The following is a 21,056-nucleotide window of genomic DNA, read 5'->3' on the forward strand; positions in this document are numbered from 1 at the left end:
AGCGGTCAGGGAGAGTCAGACAGGAGACACACAGGGGTCAGGGAGAGGGAGAGACGGGTCAGGGAGAGTCAGACATGAGACACACAGGGGTCAGGGAGAGTCAGACAGGAGACACACAGCGGTCAGGGAGAGTCAGACAGGAGACACACAGCGGTCAGGGAGTGTCAGACAGGAGACACACAGCGGTCAGGGAGAGTCAGACAGGAGACACACAGCGGTCAGGGAGTGTCAGACAGGAGACACACAGCGGTCAGGGAGAGTCAGACAGGAGACACACAGGGGTCAGGGAGAGTCAGACAGGAGACACACAGGGGTCAGGGAGAGAGAGAGAGGGGTCAGGGAGAGTCAGACAGGAGACACACAGCGGTCAGGGAGAGTCAGACAGGAGACACACAGCGGTCAGGGAGAGTCAGACAGGAGACACACAGCGGTCAGGGAGAGTCAGACAGGAGACACACAGCGGTCAGGGAGAGTCAGACAGGAGACACACAGCGGTCAGGGAGAGAGAGAGAGGGGTCAGGGAGAGTCAGACAGGAGACACACAGCGGTCAGGGTGAGTCAGACAGGAGACACACAGCGGTCAGGGAGAGTCAGACAGGAGACACACAGCGGTCAGGGAGAGGGAGAGAGGGGTCAGGGAGAGTCAGACAGGAGACACACAGGGGTCAGGGAGAGTCAGACAGGAGACACACAGCGGTCAGGGAGAGTCAGACAGGAGACACACAGCGGTCAGGGAGAGTCAGACAGGAGACACACAGCGGTCAGGGAGAGAGAGAGAGGAGACACACAGCGGTCAGGGAGAGTCAGACAGGAGACACACAGCGGTCAGGGAGAGGGAGAGACGGGCCCTACCCTGCTGTGTGCTGAAGGCAGGGGGCCTCAGGCACAGACACAGCGGTCAGGGTGAGTCAGACAGGAGACACACAGCGGTCAGGGAGAGTCAGACAGGAGACACACAGCGGTCAGGGAGAGTCAGACAGGAGACACACAGCGGTCAGGGAGAGTCAGACAGGAGACACACAGCGGTCAGGGAGAGGGAGAGACGGGCCCTACCCTGCTGTGTGCTGAAGGCGGGGGGCCTCAGGCACAGACACAGCCGACCGTCGGTGGCCAGGCGCAGGAGACTGAGGGGTCAGGGTGAGTCAGACAGGAGACACACAGCGGTCAGGGAGAGTCAGACAGGAGACACACAGCGGTCAGGGAGAGGGAGAGACGGGCCCTACCCTGCTGTGTGCTGAAGGCGGGGGGCCTCAGGCACAGACACAGCGGTCAGGGAGAGGGAGAGGGGTCAGGGAGAGTCAGACAGGAGACACACAGCGGTCAGGGAGAGTCAGACAGGAGACACACAGCGGTCAGGGAGAGTCAGACAGGAGACACACAGCGGTCAGGGAGAGGGAGAGACGGGCCCTACCCTGCTGTGTGCTGAAGGCGGGGGGCCTCAGGCACAGACACAGCGGTCAGGGAGAGGGAGAGAGGGGTCAGGGAGAGTCAGACAGGAGACACACAGCGGTCAGGGAGAGTCAGACAGGAGACACACAGCGGTCAGGGAGAGTCAGACAGGAGACACACAGCGGTCAGGGAGAGTCAGACAGGAGACACACAGCGGTCAGGGAGAGGGAGAGACGGGCCCTACCCTGCTGTGTGCTGAAGGCGGGGGGCCTCAGGCACAGACACAGCGGTCAGGGAGAGGGAGAGGGGTCAGGGAGAGTCAGACAGGAGACACACAGCGGTCAGGGAGAGTCAGACAGGAGACACACAGCGGTCAGGGAGAGGGAGAGACGGGCCCTACCCTGCTGTGTGCTGAAGGCGGGGGGCCTCAGGCACAGACACAGCGGTCAGGGAGAGGGAGAGGGGTCAGGGAGAGTCAGACAGGAGACACACAGCGGTCAGGGAGAGTCAGACAGGAGACACACAGCGGTCAGGGAGAGTCAGACAGGAGACACACAGGGGTCAGGGAGAGTCAGACAGGAGACACACAGCGGTCAGGGAGAGGGAGAGACGGGCCCTACCCTGCTGTGTGCTGAAGGCGGGGGGCCTCAGGCACAGACACAGCGGTCAGGGAGAGGGAGAGGGGTCAGGGAGAGTCAGACAGGAGACACACAGCGGTCAGGGAGAGTCAGACAGGAGACACACAGCGGTCAGGGAGAGTCAGACAGGAGACACACAGGGGTCAGGGAGAGTCAGACAGGAGACACACAGCGGTCAGGGAGAGGGAGAGACGGGCCCTACCCTGCTGTGTGCTGAAGGCGGGGGGCCTCAGGCACAGACACAGCCGGCCGTCGGTGGCCAGGCGCAGGAGACTGAGGGGTCAGGGTGAGTCAGACAGGAGACACACAGCGGTCAGGGAGAGTCAGACAGGAGACACACAGCGGTCAGGGAGAGGGAGAGACGGGCCCTACCCTGCTGTGTGCTGAAGGCGGGGGGCCTCAGGCACAGACACAGCCGGCCGTCGGTGGCCAGGCGCAGGAGACTGAGGGGTCAGGGAGAGTCAGACAGGAGACACACAGCGGTCAGGGAGAGTCAGACAGGAGACACACAGCGGTCAGGGAGAGTCAGACAGGAGACACACAGCGGTCAGGGAGAGTCAGACAGGAGACACACAGCGGTCAGGGAGAGGGAGAGACGGGCCCTACCCTGCTGTGTGCTGAAGGCAGGGGGCCTCAGGCACAGACACAGCGGTCAGGGAGAGGGAGACAGGAGACACACAGGGGTCAGGGAGAGAGAGAGAGGGGTCAGGGAGAGTCAGACAGGAGACACACAGGGGTCGGTCAGGGAGAGTCAGACAGGAGACACACAGCGGTCAGGGTGAGTCAGACAGGAGACACACAGCGGTCAGGGAGAGTCAGACAGGAGACACACAGCGGTCAGGGAGAGGGAGAGACGGGCCCTACCCTGCTGTGTGCTGAAGGCGGGGGGCCTCAGGCACAGACACAGCGGTCAGGGAGAGGGGTCAGGGAGAGTCAGACAGGAGACACACAGCGGTCAGGGAGAGTCAGACAGGAGACACACAGGGGTCAGGGAGAGTCAGACAGGAGACACACAGCGGTCAGGGTGAGAGAGAGAGGGGTCAGGGAGAGTCAGACAGGAGACACACAGCGGTCAGGGAGAGTCAGACAGGAGACACACAGCGGTCAGGGTGAGTCAGACAGGAGACACACAGCGGTCAGGGAGAGTCAGACAGGAGACACACAGCGGTCAGGGAGAGGGAGAGACGGGCCCTACCCTGCTGTGTGCTGAAGGCGGGGGGCCTCAGGCACAGACACAGCCGACCGTCGGTGGCCAGGCGCAGGAGACTGTTGGCCGCGCGGTAGACGTCATTCCTGGCGGCCTTGGCCGTCTTGTAGCCCCTCTTCTCCGCCCAGGCTGGAGGGGCAGAGACAGAGAGAGAGAGAGTGAGACAGGCAGGGCCAGACACCTCCTCCTGGGTCCCCGAGGACACTTCCTGAGGTCGGGAATCACTTCCTGAGGTCAGGGGTCGCGCCCACCCTGTCTGTGATTAAGGTGATTAATGAGCACCGAGGCCGCAGGTGCTCATGGGAAGCGCTGGGTGGGGGGGGGGTCGATTACCTTCGCAGATGTCCCAGGCTGTCCAGGGGGGCTCCTCTGACCCCCCCTCCGCACTGGGGTGTCTCAGCTTGAGCAGGGCCGGGATGGGCACTCGAGACGCCAGGTACCCCACCGAGCTGTAGGGCTCCTGGATCTGGGACACGGGGTAGATCCCAGCCAGGACCTGCAACACAGGACACTCACTGACCGGCTGGACACTACAGGACACTCACACTGACCAGCCAGGACCTGCAACACAGGACACTCACTGACCGGCTGGACACTACAGGACACTCACACTGACCAGCCAGGACACTCACACTGACCAGCCAGGACCTGCAACACAGGACACTCACACTGACCGGCTGGACACTACAGGACACTCACACTGACCAGCCAGGACACTCACACTGACCAGCCAGGACCTGCAACACAGGACACTCACTGACCGGCTGGACACTACAGGACACTCACACTGACCAGCCAGGACACTACAGGACACTCACACTGACCAGCCAGGACCTGCAACACAGGACACTCACTGACCGGCTGGACACTACAGGACACTCACACTGACCAGCCAGGACACTCACACTGACCAGCCAGGACCTGCAACACAGGACACTCACACTGACCGGCTGGACACTACAGGACACTCACACTGACCAGCCAGGACACTCACACTGACCAGCCAGGACCTGCAACACAGGACACTCACTGACCGGCTGGACACTACAGGACACTCACACTGACCAGCCAGGACACTACAGGACACTCACACTGACCAGCCAGGACCTGCAACACAGGACACTCACTGACCGGCTGGACACTACAGGACACTCACACTGACCAGCCAGGACACTCACACTGACCAGCCAGGACCTGCAACACAGGACACTCACTGACCGGCTGGACACTACAGGACACTCACACTGACCAGCCAGGACCTGCAACACAGGACACTCACACTGACCGGCTGGACACTACAGGACACTCACACTGACCAGCCAGGACCTGCAACACAGGACACTCACTGACCGGCTGGACACTACAGGACACTCACACTGACCAGCCAGGACCTGCAACACAGGACACTCACACTGACCGGCTGGACACTACAGGACACTCACACTGACCAGCCAGGACCTCCAACACAGGACACTCGCTGACCGGCTGGACACTACAGGACACTCACACTGACCAGCCAGGACCTGCAACACAGGACACTCACACTGACCGGCTGGACACTACAGGACACTCACACTGACCAGCCAGGACACTCACACTGACCAGCCAGGACCTGCAACACAGGACACTCACACTGACCGGCTGGACACTACAGGACACTCACACTGACCAGCCAAGACCTGCAACACAGGACACTCACACTGACCGGCTGGACACTACAGGACACTCACACTGACCGGCTGGACACTACAGGACACTCACACTGACCAGCCAGGACCTGCAACACAGGACACTCACTGACCGGCTGGACACTACAGGACACTCACACTGACCAGCCAAGACCTGCAACACAGGACACTCACACTGACCGGCTGGACACTACAGGACACTCACACTGACCGGCTGGACACTACAGGACACTCACACTGACCAGCCAGGACCTGCAACACAGGACACTCACACTGACCGGCTGGACACTACAGGACACTCACACTGACCAGCCAGGACCTGCAACACAGGACACTCACTGACCGGCTGGACACTACAGGACACTCACACTGACCAGCCAGGACCTGCAACACAGGACACTCACACTGACCGGCTGGACACTACAGGACACTCACACTGACCAGCCAGGACACTCACACTGACCAGCCAGGACCTGCAACACAGGACACTCACACTGACCGGCTGGACACTACAGGACACTCACACTGACCGGCCAGGACCTGCAACACAGGACACTCACACTGACCGGCTGGACACTACAGGACACTCACACTGACCAGCTGGACACTACAGGACACTCACACTGACCAGCCAGGACCTGCAACACAGGACACTCACACTGACCGGCTGGACACTACAGGACACTCACACTGACCAGCCAGGACCTGCAACACAGGACACTCACACTGACCGGCTGGACACTACAGGACAATCACACTGACCAGCCAGGACCTGCAACACAGGACACTCACACTGACCGGCTGGACACTACAGGACACTCACACTGACCGGCTGGACACTACAGGACACTCACACTGACCAGCCAGGACCTGCAACACAGGACACTCACACTGACCGGCTGGACACTACAGGACACTCACACTGACCAGCCAGGACCTGCAACACAGGACACTCACACTGACCGGCTGGACACTACAGGACACTCACACTGACCAGCCAGGACCTGCAACACAGGACACTCGCTGACCGGCTGGACACTACAGGACACTCACACTGACCAGCCAGGACCTGCAACACAGGACACTCACACTGACCGGCTGGACACTACAGGACACTCACACTGACCAGCCAGGACCTGCAACACAGGACACTCGCTGACCGGCTGGACACTACAGGACACTCACACTGACCAGCCAGGACCTGCAAAACAGGACACTCACTGACCGGCTGGACACTACAAGACACTCACACTGACCAGCCAGGACCTGCAACACAGGACACTCACTGACCGGCTGGACACTACAGGACACTCACACTGACCAGCCAGGACCTGCAACACAGGACACTCACTGACCGGCTGGACACTACAGGACACTCACACTGACCAGCCAGGACCTGCAACACAGGACACTCACACTGACCGGCTGGACACTACAGGACACTCACACTGACCAGCCAGGACCTGCAACACAGGACACTCACTGACCGGCTGGACACTACAGGACACTCACACTGACCAGCCAGGACCTGCAACACAGGACACTCACACTGACCGGCTGGACACTACAGGACACTCACACTGACCAGCCAGGACCTGCAACACAGGACACTCACACTGACCGGCTGGACACTACAGGACACTCACACTGACCAGCCAGGACACTCACACTGACCAGCCAGGACCTGCAACACAGGACACTCACTGACCGGCTGGACACTACAGGACACTCACACTGACCAGCCAGGACCTGCAACACAGGACACTCACTGACCGGCTGGACACTACAGGACACTCACACTGACCAGCCAGGACCTGCAACACAGGACACTCACTGACCGGCTGGACACTACAGGACACTCACACTGACCAGCCAAGATCTGCAACACAGGACACTCACACTGACCGGCTGGACACTACAGGACACTCACACTGACCGGCTGGACACTACAGGACACTCACACTGACCAGCCAGGACCTGCAACACAGGACACTCACTGACCGGCTGGACACTACAGGACACTCACACTGACCAGCCAGGACCTGCAACACAGGACACTCACACTGACCGGCTGGACACTACAGGACACTCACACTGACCAGCCAGGACCTGCAACACAGGACACTCGCTGACCGGCTGGACACTACAGGACACTCACACTGACCGGCTGGACACTACAGGACACTCACACTGACCAGCCAGGACCTGCAACACAGGACACTCGCTGACCGGCTGGACACTACAGGACACTCACACTGACCAGCCAGGACCTGCAACACAGGACACTCACTGACCGGCTGGACACTACAGGACACTCACACTGACCAGCGAGACACTCCAGTTCATGAACACTGCACTGAGAGAGAGAGGGGTTCATACACACACACTGACTGGACACTCCAGTACATGAACACTGCACTGAGAGAGAGAGGGGTTCATACAGACACACTGACTGGACACTCCAGTACATGAACACTGCACTGAGAGAGAGAGGGGTTCATACAGACACACTGACTGGACACTCCAGTACATGAACACTGCACTGAGAGAGAGAGGGGTTCATACAGACACACTGACTGGACACTCCAGTACATGAACACTGCACTGAGAGAGAGAGGGGTTCATACAGACACACTGACTGGACACTCCAGTACATGAACACTGCACTGAGAGAGAGAGGGGTTCATACAGACACACTGACTGGACACTCCAGTACATGAACACTGCACTGAGAGAGAGAGGGGTTCATACACACACACTGACTGGACACTCCAGTACATGAACACTGCACTGAGAGAGAGAGGGGTTCATACAGACACACTGACTGGACACTCCAGTACATGAACACTGCACTGAGAGAGAGAGGGGTTCATACACACACACTGACTGGACACTCCAGTACATGAACACTGCACTGAGAGAGAGAGGGGTTCATACTGACTGGACACTCCAGGACATGAACACTGCACTGAGAGAGAGAGGGGTTCATACAGACACACTGACTGGACACTCCAGTACATGAACACTGTACTGAGAGAGAGGGGGGTTCATACAGACACACTGACTGGACACTCCAGTACATGAACACTGCACTGAGAGAGAGGGGGGTTCATACAGACACACTGACTGGACACTCCAGTACATGAACACTGCACTGAGAGAGAGAGGGGTTCATACACACACACTGACTGGACACTCCAGTACATGAACACTGCACTGAGAGAGAGAGGGGTTCATACAGACACAGTGACTGGACACTCCAGTACATGAACACTGCACTGAGAGAGAGAGGGGTTCATACAGACACACTGACTGGACACTGCAGTACATGAACACTGCACTGAGAGAGAGAGAGAGAGACAGAGGGGTTAATACAGACACACTGCTTGCCTGCTGCTGTCTGTCCACCAGTGATGGGAAGATGAGTCCTGGACAGTCACAGAGCTTGACTGTGGGCGTCAGGAAGTAGGTCTGGAAGTACTTGGTGTGTCCGGGAGTCCGGGAGACGCTGACCACCTTCCTGCCCACCAGTCCGTTGATCAGAGAGGATTTCCCTACGTTGGGGAAGCCTGGAGAGAGAGAGAGACAAGTGAGCTGTCTGTGCTGCTCCTGCCTCATTCACAGAGGAGAGAAAGACAGGAGGGAGAGTGAGACAGGAGAGAGTGACCTGTCTCCTGCTCCTGCCTCATTCAGAGAGGAGAGAGTGAGACAGGAAGAAGGAGGGAGAGACAGGGGTGTGAGAGAGACAGAGCTGAGTGACCTGTCTCCTGCTCCTGCCTCATGCAGTGAGAGATGAGAGAGTGAGACGGGCAGGAGGAGGGAGAGACAGGGGTGTGAGAGAGAGGAGAGAGAGACAGAGCTGAGTGACCTGTCTCCTGCTCCTGCCTCATGCAGTGAGAGATGAGAGAGTGAGACGGGCAGGAGGAGAGAGAGACAGGGGTGTGAGAGAGAGGAGAGAGAGACAGAGCTGAGCGACCTGTCTCCTGCTCCTGCCTCATCCAGTGAGAGATGAGAGAGTGAGACGGGCAGGAGGAGAGAGAGACAGGGGTGTGAGAGAGAGGAGAGAGAGACAGAGCTGAGCGACCTGTCTCCTGCTCCTGCCTCATCCAGTGAGAGATGAGAGAGTGAGACGGGCAGGAGGAGAGAGAGACAGGGGTGTGAGAGAGAGGAGAGAGAGACAGAGCTGAGCGACCTGTCTCCTGCTCCTGCCTCATCCAGTGAGAGATGAGAGAGTGAGACGGGCAGGAGGAGGGAGAGACAGGGGTGTGAGAGAGAGGAGAGAGAGACAGATCTGAGTGACCTGTCTCCTGCTCCTGCCTCATTCAGAGAGACGAGAGAGTGAGACGGGCAGGAGGAGAGAGAGACAGGGGAGTGAGAGAGAGGAGAGAGAGACAGAGCTGAGTGACCTGTCTCCTGCTCCTGCCTCATTCAGTGAGAGAGCAGAGTGAGACGGGCAGGAGGCGAGAGAGACAGGGGTGCGAGAGAGAGACAGAGCTGAGCGACCTGTCTCCTGCTCCTGCCTCATTCAGAGAGACGAGAGAGTGAGACGGGCAGGAGGAGAGAGAGACAGGCTGTCTCACCCCTGTGGCCCCTGTAACCCCCGCAGGCAGCTGGCTGGACGCCTCTTACCCACGCAGCCCAGCGTCAGGACCCCGTCCTTGTAGCGCTCCTGGGAGGGGCTGGCCATCTCCATGGCGACGTCGCTGTGGTGCTCCACCAGCACGGCCCCTTCCTCGCCCTCCTCCTCCTCCTCCTCCTCGGAGCCGCCGGCCGCCACCGCGTCCCTCTGGATCTTCTGGCGCCAGCTGGACAGGTCCACTGGGACAGCCGCGGGGAGAGACTGGTCATGAACCCCCGGAGCAGTGCTCACTGTCCATGAACCACTCAGCAGCGCCAATTAACCCCCCAGGAGTGTTCATGAGTCAGTGTTCAGGACCCAGGAGTGTTCATGACACAGTGTTCATGACACAGTGTTCACGAGTCAGTGTTCAGGACCCAGGAGTGTTCATGACACAGTGTTCATGACACAGTGTTCACGAGTCAGTGTTCAGGACCCAGGAGTGTTCAGGACACAGTGTTCATGAGTCAGTGTTCAGGACCCAGGAGTGTTCATGACACAGTGTTCATGAGTCAGTGTTCAGGACCCAGGAGTGTTCATGACACAGTGTTCATGAGTCAGTGTTCAGGACCCAGCAGTGTTCATGACACAGTGTTCACGAGTCAGTGTTCAGGACCCAGGAGTGTTCATGACACAGTGTTCAGGACCCAGGAGTGTTCATGACACAGTGTTCATGAGTCAGTGTTCAGGACCCAGCAGTGTTCATGACACAGTGTTCAGGACCCAGGAGTGTTCATGACACACTGTTCATGAGTCAGTGTTCAGGACCCAGGAGTGTTCATGAGTCAGTGTTCATGATCCAGGAGTGTTCATGACACAGTGTTAATGACCCAGCAGTGTTAATGACACAGTGTTCATGATCCAGCAGTGTTAATGACAAAGTGTTAATGATCCAGCAGTGTTAATGACCCACCAGTGTTAATGAGTCAGTGTTCATGAGTCAGTGTTAATGACCCAGCAGTGTTAATGACACAGTGTTCATGATCCAGCAGTGTTAATGACAGTGTTAATGACCCAGCAGTGTTCATGAGGCTCTGGGCAGCAGGGCAGTTTAGCAGTACTAATGAGTGTTCATGACCCAGCAGTGTTAATGACCCAGTGTTCATGACCCAGTGTTCATGACCCAGCCGTGTTAATGACCCAGTGTTAATGACCCAGTGTTCATGAGTGCTGATTAGCAGTAACGAGGCACCTCTCCCTGCAGTGATGTCCTCACAGGCCCTCAGCAGCTCCATCGGCCCCACAGCCAGACCCCAGCCCCCCCTGCGTCTCCTGCGTCTCCTCTTGAGCACTGAGGGGACACACAGGGCGAAGGGTTAGACTACCCTGTCCACAACACTCCAGTCCACTCCAGTCCAGTCCAGTCCAGTCCAGTCCAGTCCCACAGACCCCAGCCCCCCCTGCGTCTCCTGCGTCTCCTCTTGAGCACTGAGGGGACACACAGGGCGAAGGGTTAGACTACCCTGTCCACAGCACTCCAGTCCAGTCCAGTCCAGTCCCACAGACCCCAGCCCCCCCTGCGTCTCCTGCGTCTCCTCTTGAGCACTGAGGGGACACACAGGGCGAAGGGTTAGACTACCCTGTCCACAGCACTCCAGTCCAGTCCAGTCCAGTCCCACAGACCCCAGCCCCCCCTGCGTCTCCTGCGTCTCCTCTTGAGCACTGAGGGGACACACAGGGCGAAGGGTTAGACTACCCTGTCCACAGCACTCCAGTCCAGTCCAGTCCAGTCCAGTCCAGTCCCACAGACCCCAGCCCCCCCTGCGTCTCCTCTTGAGCACTGAGGGGACACACAGGGCGAAGGGTTAGACTACCCTGTCCACAGCACTCCAGTCCAGTCCAGTCCAGTCCAGTCCCACAGACCCCAGCCCCCCCTGCGTCTCCTGCGTCTCCTCTTGAGCACTGAGGGGACACACAGGGCGAAGGGTTAGACTACCCTGTCCACAGCACTCCAGTCCAGTCCAGTCCAGTCCAGTCCAGTCCCACAGACCCCAGCCCCCCCTGCGTCTCCTGCGTCTCCTCTTGAGCACTGAGGGGACACACAGGGCGAAGGGTTAGACTACCCTGTCCACAGCACTCCAGTCCAGTCCAGTCCAGTCCAGTCCCACAGACCCCAGCCCCCCCTGCGTCTCCTGCGTCTCCTCTTGAGCACTGAGGGGACACACAGGGCGAAGGGTTAGACTACCCTGTCCACAGCACTCCAGTCCAGTCCAGTCCAGTCCCACAGACCCCAGCCCCCCCTGCGTCTCCTGCGTCTCCTCTTGAGCACTGAGGGGACACACAGGGCGAAGGGTTAGACTACCCTGTCCACAGCACTCCAGTCCAGTCCAGTCCAGTCCAGTCCCACAGACCCCAGCCCCCCCTGCGTCTCCTGCGTCTCCTCTTGAGCACTGAGGGGACACACAGGGCGAAGGGTTAGACTACCCTGTCCACAGCACTCCAGTCCACTCCAGTCCAGTCCCACAGACCCCAGCCCCCCCTGCGTCTCCTGCGTCTCCTCTTGAGCACTGAGGGGACACACAGGGCGAAGGGTTAGACTACCCTGTCCACAGCACTCCAGTCCAGTCCAGTCCAGTCCAGTCCCACAGACCCCAGCCCCCCCTGCGTCTCCTGCGTCTCCTCTTGAGCACTGAGGGGACACACAGGGCGAAGGGTTAGACTACCCTGTCCACAACACTCCAGTCCAGTCCAGTCCAGTCCCACAGACCCCAGCCCCCCCTGCGTCTCCTGCGTCTCCTCTTGAGCACTGAGGGGACACACAGGGCGAAGGGTTAGACTACCCTGTCCACAGCACTCCAGTCCACTCCAGTCCAGTCCAGTCCCACAGACCCCAGCCCCCCCTGCGTCTCCTGCGTCTCCTCTTGAGCACTGAGGGGACACACAGGGCGAAGGGTTAGACTACCCTGTCCACAGCACTCCAGTCCAGTCCAGTCCAGTCCCACAGACCCCAGCCCCCCCTGCGTCTCCTGCGTCTCCTCTTGAGCACTGAGGGGACACACAGGGCGAAGGGTTAGACTACCCTGTCCACAGCACTCCAGTCCAGTCCAGTCCAGTCCCACAGACCCCAGCCCCCCCTGCGTCTCCTGCGTCTCCTCTTGAGCACTGAGGGGACACACAGGGCGAAGGGTTAGACTACCCTGTCCACAGCACTCCAGTCCAGACCAGTCCAGTCCAGACCCACAGACCCCAGCCCCCCCTGCGTCTCCTGCGTCTCCTCTTGAGCACTGAGGGGACACACAGGGCGAAGGGTTAGACTACCCTGTCCACAGCACTCCAGTCCAGTCCAGTCCAGTCCAGTCCCACAGATCCCAGCCCCCCCTGCGTCTCCTGCGTCTCCTCTTGAGCACTGAGGGGACACACAGGGCGAAGGGTTAGACTACCCTGTCCACAGCACTCCAGTCCACTCCAGTCCAGTCCAGTCCCACAGACCCCAGCCCCCCCTGCGTCTCCTGCGTCTCCTCTTGAGCACTGAGGGGACACACAGGGCGAAGGGTTAGACTACCCTGTCCACAGCACTCCAGTCCAGTCCAGTCCAGTCCAGTCCCACAGACCCCAGCCCCCCCTGCGTCTCCTGCGTCTCCTCTTGAGCACTGAGGGGACACACAGGGCGAAGGGTTAGACTACCCTGTCCACAGCACTCCAGTCCAGTCCAGTCCAGTCCCACAGACCCCAGCCCCCCCTGCGTCTCCTGCGTCTCCTCTTGAGCACTGAGGGGACACACAGGGCGAAGGGTTAGACTACCCTGTCCACAGCACTCCAGTCCAGTCCAGTCCAGTCCCACAGACCCCAGCCCCCCCTGCGTCTCCTGCGTCTCCTCTTGAGCACTGAGGGGACACACAGGGCGAAGGGTTAGACTACCCTGTCCACAGCACTCCAGTCCACTCCAGTCCAGTCCAGTCCCACAGACCCCAGCCCCCCCTGCGTCTCCTGCGTCTCCTCTTGAGCACTGAGGGGACACACAGGGCGAAGGGTTAGACTACCCTGTCCACAGCACTCCAGTCCACTCCAGTCCAGTCCAGTCCAGTCCCACAGACCCCAGCCCCCCCTGCGTCTCCTGCGTCTCCTCTTGAGCACTGAGGGGACACACAGGGCGAAGGGTTAGACTACCCTGTCCACAGCACTCCAGTCCACTCCAGTCCAGTCCAGTCCCACAGACCCCAGCCCCCCCTGCGTCTCCTGCGTCTCCTCTTGAGCACTGAGGGGACACACAGGGCGAAGGGTTAGACTACCCTGTCCACAGCACTCCAGTCCAGTCCAGTCCAGTCCCACAGACCCCAGCCCCCCCTGCGTCTCCTGCGTCTCCTCTTGAGCACTGAGGGGACACACAGGGCGAAGGGTTAGACTACCCTGTCCACAGCACTCCAGTCCAGTCCAGTCCAGTCCCACAGACCCCAGCCCCCCCTGCGTCTCCTGCGTCTCCTCTTGAGCACTGAGGGGACACACAGGGCGAAGGGTTAGACTACCCTGTCCACAGCACTCCAGTCCAGTTCAGTCCAGTCCAGTCCCACAGACCCCAGCCCCCCCTGCGTCTCCTGCGTCTCCTCTTGAGCACTGAGGGGACACACAGGGCGAAGGGTTAGACTACCCTGTCCACAGCACTCCAGTCCACTCCAGTCCACTCCAGTCCAGTCCCACAGACCCCAGCACCCCCTGCGTCTCCTGCGTCTCCTCTTGAGCACTGAGGGGACACACAGGGCGAAGGGTTAGACTACCCTGTCCACAGCACTCCAGTCCAGTCCAGTCCAGTCCCACAGACCCCAGCCCCCCCTGCGTCTCCTGCGTCTCCTCTTGAGCACTGAGGGGACACACAGGGCGAAGGGTTAGACTACCCTGTCCACAGCACTCCAGTCCAGTCCAGTCCAGTCCCACAGACCCCAGCCCCCCCTGCGTCTCCTGCGTCTCCTCTTGAGCACTGAGGGGACACACAGGGCGAAGGGTTAGACTACCCTGTCCACAGCACTCCAGTCCAGTCCAGTCCAGTCCAGTCCCACAGACCCCAGCCCCCCCTGCGTCTCCTGCGTCTCCTCTTGAGCACTGAGGGGACACACAGGGCGAAGGGTTAGACTACCCTGTCCACAGCACTCCAGTCCAGTCCAGCCCAGTCCAGTCCCACAGACCCCAGCCCCCCCTGCGTCTCCTGCGTCTCCTCTTGAGCACTGAGGGGACACACAGGGCGAAGGGTTAGACTACCCTGTCCACAGCACTCCAGTCCAGACCAGTCCAGTCCCACAGACCCCAGCCCCCCCTGCGTCTCCTGCGTCTCCTCTTGAGCACTGAGGGGACACACAGGGCGAAGGGTTAGACTACCCTGTCCACAGCACTCCAGTCCAGTCCAGTCCAGTCCAGTCCCACAGACCCCAGCCCCCCCTGCGTCTCCTGCGTCTCCTCTTGAGCACTGAGGGGACACACAGGGCGAAGGGTTAGACTACCCTGTCCACAACACTCCAGTCCACTCCAGTCCAGTCCAGTCCCACAGACCCCAGCCCCCCCTGCGTCTCCTGCGTCTCCTCTTGAGCACTGAGGGGACACACAGGGCGAAGGGTTAGACTACCCTGTCCACAGCACTCCAGTCCAGACCAGTCCAGTCCAGTCCCACAGACCCCAGCCCCCCCTGCGTCTCCTGCGTCTCCTCTTGAGCACTGAGGGGACACACAGGGCGAAGGGTTAGACTACCCTGTCCACAGCACTCCAGTCCACTCCAGTCCAGTCCAGTCCCACAGACCCCAGCCCCCCCTGCGTCTCCTGCGTCTCCTCTTGAGCACTGAGGGGACACACAGGGCGAAGGGTTAGACTACCCTGTCCACAGCACTCCAGTCCACTCCAGTCCAGTCCAGTCCAGTCCCACAGACCCCAGCCCCCCCTGCGTCTCCTGCGTCTCCTCTTGAGCACTGAGGGGACACACAGGGCGAAGGGTTAGACTACCCTGTCCACAGCACTCCAGTCCAGTCCAGTCCAGTCCAGTCCAGTCCCACAGACCCCAGCCCCCCCTGCGTCTCCTGCGTCTCCTCTTGAGCACTGAGGGGACACACAGGGCGAAGGGTTAGACTACCCTGTCCACAGCACTCCAGTCCACTCCAGTCCAGTCCAGTCCCACAGACCCCAGCCCCCCCTGCGTCTCCTGCGTCTCCTCTTGAGCACTGAGGGGACACACAGGGCGAAGGGTTAGACTACCCTGTCCACAGCACTCCAGTCCACCCCAGTCCAGTCCAGTCCCACAGACCCCAGCCCCCCCTGCGTCTCCTGCGTCTCCTCTTGAGCACTGAGGGGACACACAGGGCGAAGGGTTAGACTACCCTGTCCACAGCACTCCAGTCCACTCCAGTCCAGTCCAGTCCCACAGACCCCAGCCCCCCCTGCGTCTCCTGCGTCTCCTCTTGAGCACTGAGGGGACACACAGGGCGAAGGGTTAGACTACCCTGTCCACAGCACTCCAGTCCACCCCAGTCCAGTCCAGTCCCACAGACCCCAGCCCCCCCTGCGTCTCCTGCGTCTCCTCTTGAGCACTGAGGGGACACACAGGGCGAAGGGTTAGACTACCCTGTCCACAGCACTCCAGTCCAGTCCAGTCCAGTCCCACAGACCCCAGCCCCCCCTGCGTCTCCTGCGTCTCCTCTTGAGCACTGAGGGGACACACAGGGCGAAGGGTTAGACTACCCTGTCCACAGCACTCCAGTCCAGTCCAGTCCAGTCCAGTCCAGTCCCACAGACCCCAGCCCCCCCTGCGTCTCCTGCGTCTCCTCTTGAGCACTGAGGGGACACACAGGGCGAAGGGTTAGACTACCCTGTCCACAGCACTCCAGTCCAGTCCAGTCCAGTCCAGTCCAGTCCCACAGACCCCAGCCCCCCCTGCGTCTCCTGCGTCTCCTCTTGAGCACTGAGGGGACACACAGGGCGAAGGGTTAGACTACCCTGTCCACAGCACTCCAGTCCAGTCCAGTCCAGTCCCACAGACCCCAGCCCCCCCTGCGTCTCCTGCGTCTCCTCTTGAGCACTGAGGGGACACACAGGGCGAAGGGTTAGACTACCCTGTCCACAGCACTCCAGTCCAGTCCAGTCCAGTCCCACAGACCCCAGCCCCCCCTGCGTCTCCTGCGTCTCCTCTTGAGCACTGAGGGGACACACAGGGCGAAGGGTTAGACTACCCTGTCCACAGCACTCCAGTCCAGTCCAGTCCAGTCCAGTCCCACAGACCCCAGCCCCCCCTGCGTCTCCTGCGTCTCCTCTTGAGCACTGAGGGGACACACAGGGCGAAGGGTTAGACTACCCTGTCCACAGCACTCCAGTCCAGTTCAGTCCAGTCCAGTCCAGTCCAGTCCCACAGACCCCAGCCCCCCCTGCGTCTCCTGCGTCTCCTCTTGAGCACTGAGGGGACACACAGGGCGAAGGGTTAGACTACCCTGTCCACAGCACTCCAGTCCAGTTCAGTCCAGTCCAGTCCCACAGACCCCAGCCCCCCCTGCGTCTCCTGCGTCTCCTCTTGAGCACTGAGGGGACACACAGGGCGAAGGGTTAGACTACCCTGTCCACAGCACTCCAGTCCACTCCAGTCCAGTCCAGTCCAGTCCCACAGACCCCAGCCCCCCCTGCGTCTCCTGCGTCTCCTCTTGAGCACTGAGGGGACACACAGGGCGAAGGGTTAGACTACCCTGTCCACAGCACTCCAGTCCAGTCCAGTCCAGTCCAGTCCCACAGACCCCAGCCCCCCCTGCGTCTCCTGCGTCTCCTCTTGAGCACTGAGGGGACACACAGGGCGAAGGGTTAGACTACCCTGTCCACAGCACTCCAGTCCAGTCCAGTCCAGTCCCACAGACCCCAGCCCCCCCTGCGTCTCCTGCGTCTCCTCTTGAGCACTGAGGGGACACACAGGGCGAAGGGTTAGACTACCCTGTCCACAACACTCCAGTCCACTCCAGTCCAGTCCCACAGACCCCAGCCCCCCCTGCGTCTCCTGCGTCTCCTCTTGAGCACTGAGGGGACACACAGGGCGAAGGGTTAGACTACCCTGTCCACAGCACTCCAGTCCAGTCCAGTCCAGTCCCACAGACCCCAGCCCCCCCTGCGTCTCCTGCGTCTCCTCTTGAGCACTGAGGGGACACACAGGGCGAAGGGTTAGACTACCCTGTCCACAGCACTCCAGTCCAGTCCAGTCCAGTCCAGTCCCACAGACCCCAGCCCCCCCTGCGTCTCCTGCGTCTCCTCTTGAGCACTGAGGGGACACACAGGGCGAAGGGTTAGACTACCCTGTCCACAGCACTCCAGTCCAGTTCAGTCCAGTCCAGTCCCACAGACCCCAGCCCCCCCTGCGTCTCCTGCGTCTCCTCTTGAGCACTGAGGGGACACACAGGGCGAAGGGTTAGACTACCCTGTCCACAGCACTCCAGTCCAGTCCAGTCCAGTCCAGTCCAGTCCCACAGACCCCAGCCCCCCCTGCGTCTCCTGCGTCTCCTCTTGAGCACTGAGGGGACACACAGGGCGAAGGGTTAGACTACCCTGTCCACAGCACTCCAGTCCAGTCCAGTCCAGTCCAGTCCCACAGACCCCAGCCCCCCCTGCGTCTCCTGCGTCTCCTCTTGAGCACTGAGGGGACACACAGGGCGAAGGGTTAGACTACCCTGTCCACAGCACTCCAGTCCAGTTCAGTCCAGTCCAGTCCCACAGACCCCAGCCCCCCCTGCGTCTCCTGCGTCTCCTCTTGAGCACTGAGGGGACACACAGGGCGAAGGGTTAGACTACCCTGTCCACAGCACTCCAGTCCAGACCAGTCCAGTCCAGTCCCACAGACCCCAGCCCCCCCTGCGTCTCCTGCGTCTCCTCTTGAGCACTGAGGGGACACACAGGGCGAAGGGTTAGACTACCCTGTCCACAGCACTCCAGTCCAGTCCAGTCCAGTCCAGTCCCACAGACCCCAGCCCCCCCTGCGTCTCCTGCGTCTCCTCTTGAGCACTGAGGGGACACACAGGGCGAAGGGTTAGACTACCCTGTCCACAGCACTCCAGTCCAGTCCAGTCCAGTCCAGTCCCACAGACCCCAGCCCCCCCTGCGTCTCCTGCGTCTCCTCTTGAGCACTGAGGGGACACACAGGGCGAAGGGTTAGACTACCCTGTCCACAGCACTCCAGTCCACTCCAGTCCAGTCCAGTCCCACAGACCCCAGCACCCCCTGCGTCTCCTGCGTCTCCTCTTGAGCACTGAGGGGACACACAGGGCGAAGGGTTAGACTACCCTGTCCACAGCACTCCAGTCCAGTCCAGTCCAGTCCCACAGACCCCAGCCCCCCCTGCGTCTCCTGCGTCTCCTCTTGAGCACTGAGGGGACACACAGGGCGAAGGGTTAGACTACCCTGTCCACAACACTCCAGTCCAGCCCAGTCCAGTCCCACAGACCCCAGCCCCCACTGCGTCTCCTGCGTCTCCTCTTGAGCACTGAGGGGACACACAGGGCGAAGGGTTAGACTACCCTGTCCACAGCACTCCAGTCCAGTCCAGTCCAGTCCAGTCCAGTCCAGTCCAGTCCAGTCCCACAGACCCCAGCCCCCCCTGCGTCTCCTGCGTCTCCTCTTGAGCACTGAGGGGACACACAGGGCGAAGGGTTAGACTACCCTGTCCACAGCACTCCAGTCCAGTCCAGTCCAGTCCAGTCCAGTCCAGTCCAGTCCAGTCCAGTCCAGTCCAGTCCCACAGACCCCAGCCCCCCCTGCGTCTCCTGCGTCTCCTCTTGAGCACTGAGGGGACACACAGGGCGAAGGGTTAGACTACCCTGTCCACAGCACTCCAGTCCAGTCCAGTCCAGTCCAGTCCAGTCCCACAGACCCCAGCCCCCCCTGCGTCTCCTGCGTCTCCTCTTGAGCACTGAGGGGACACACAGGGCGAAGGGTTAGACTACCCTGTCCACAGCACTCCAGTCCAGCCCAGTCCAGTCCAGTCCCACAGACCCCAGCCCCCCCTGCGTCTCCTGCGTCTCCTCTTGAGCACTGAGGGGACACACAGGGCGAAGGGTTAGACTACCCTGTCCACAGCACTCCAGTCCAGTCCAGTCCAGTCCAGTCCAGTCCCACAGACCCCAGCCCCCCCTGCGTCTCCTGCGTCTCCTCTTGAGCACTGAGGGGACACACAGGGCGAAGGGTTAGACTACCCTGTCCACAGCACTCCAGTCCAGTCCAGTCCAGTCCAGTCCAGTCCAGTCCCACAGACCCCAGCCCCCCCTGCGTCTCCTGCGTCTCCTCTTGAGCACTGAGGGGACACACAGGGCGAAGGGTTAGACTACCCTGTCCACAACACTCCAGTCCAGTCCAGTCCAGTCCAGTCCCACAGACCCCAGCCCCCCCTGCGTCTCCTGCGTCTCCTCTTGAGCACTGAGGGGACACACAGGGCGAAGGGTTAGACTACCCTGTCCACAGCACTCCAGTCCAGTCCAGTCCAGTCCAGTCCAGTCCCACAGACCCCAGCCCCCCCTGCGTCTCCTGCGTCTCCTCTTGAGCACTGAGGGGACACACAGGGCGAAGGGTTAGACTACCCTGTCCACAGCACTCCAGTCCAGTCCAGTCCAGTCCAGTCCCACAGACCCCAGCCCCCCCTGCGTCTCCTGCGTCTCCTCTTGAGCACTGAGGGGACACACAGGGCGAAGGGTTAGACTACCCTGTCCACAACACTCCAGTCCACTCCAGTCCAGTCCCACAGACCCCAGCCCCCCCTGCGTCTCCTCTTGAGCACTGAGGGGACACACAGGGCGAAGGGTTAGACTACCCTGTCCACAACACTCCAGTCCAGTCCAGTCCTGACCCACAGACCCCAGCCCGGTCCAGTCATCCGGTCCAGTCTTAGAGACGCCAGTCCAGTCCAGTCCAGTCCCACAGACACCAGCCCAGTCCAGTCCAGTCCCACAGATCCAGTCCAGTCCAGTTCTGACCAACAGACACCAGTCCAGTCCAGTCCCACAGACACCAGCCCCCCCTGCGTCTCCTCTTGAGCACTGAGGGGACACACAGGGCGAAGGGTTAGACTACCCTGTCCACAACACTCCAGTCCAGTCCAGTCCTGACCCACAGACCCCAGCCCAGTCCAGTCATCCGGTCCAGTCTTAGAGACGCCAGTCCAGTCCAGTCCAGTCCCACAGACACCAGCCCAGTCCAGTCCAGTCCAGTCCAGTCCAGTCCCACAGACACCAGCCCAGTCCAGTCCAGTCCAGTCCAGTCCCACAGACACCAGTCCAGTCCAGACCCACAGACCCCAGTCCAGTCCAGTCCAGACCCACACACACCAGTCCAGTCCAGTCGTCCGCTCCAGTCTTAGAGACGCCAGTCCAGTCCAGTCCCACAGACCCCAGTCCAGTCCAGTCCAGACCCACACACACCAGCCCGGTCCAGTCGTCCGCTCCAGTCTTAGAGACGCCAGTCCAGTCCAGACCCACAGACCCCAGTCCAGTCCAGTCCAGACCCACAGACACCAGCCCAGTCCAGTCGTCCGCTCCAGTCTTAGAGACGCCAGTCCAGTCCAGTCCAGACCCACAGACACCAGTCCA

At 60.6% G+C, this 21,056-nt stretch overlaps 2 protein-coding genes across 2 annotated transcripts in view; one reads left to right on the plus strand and one right to left on the minus strand.

The window, feature by feature from the left end:
- LOC148671962 (uncharacterized) overlaps positions 1-21,056 on the plus strand; it is a 360,178-nt gene that overhangs the window by 212,450 nt on the left and 126,672 nt on the right. The window lies entirely within an intron of this gene.
- Positions 1-21,056, minus strand: part of gnl1 (G protein nucleolar 1) — a 39,431-nt gene that overhangs the window by 5,813 nt on the left and 12,562 nt on the right. The window contains exons 7-11 of the mRNA XM_088632770.1: positions 10,733-10,831; positions 9,552-9,740; positions 8,313-8,491; positions 3,568-3,730; positions 3,223-3,363 (exon numbers count right to left, since the gene is read on the minus strand). Of these exons, the coding sequence (XP_088488896.1) occupies positions 3,223-3,363; positions 3,568-3,730; positions 8,313-8,491; positions 9,552-9,740; positions 10,733-10,831 (771 nt within the window). The remainder of the gene's footprint in view (positions 1-3,222; positions 3,364-3,567; positions 3,731-8,312; positions 8,492-9,551; positions 9,741-10,732; positions 10,832-21,056) is intronic.

Source organism: Lepisosteus platostomus, chromosome 5 (assembly GCF_059453375.1).
Source record: "Lepisosteus platostomus isolate fLepPlt1 chromosome 5, fLepPlt1.hap1, whole genome shotgun sequence".
In the NCBI taxonomy this organism is placed as follows: Eukaryota; Metazoa; Chordata; class Actinopteri; order Semionotiformes; family Lepisosteidae; genus Lepisosteus; species Lepisosteus platostomus.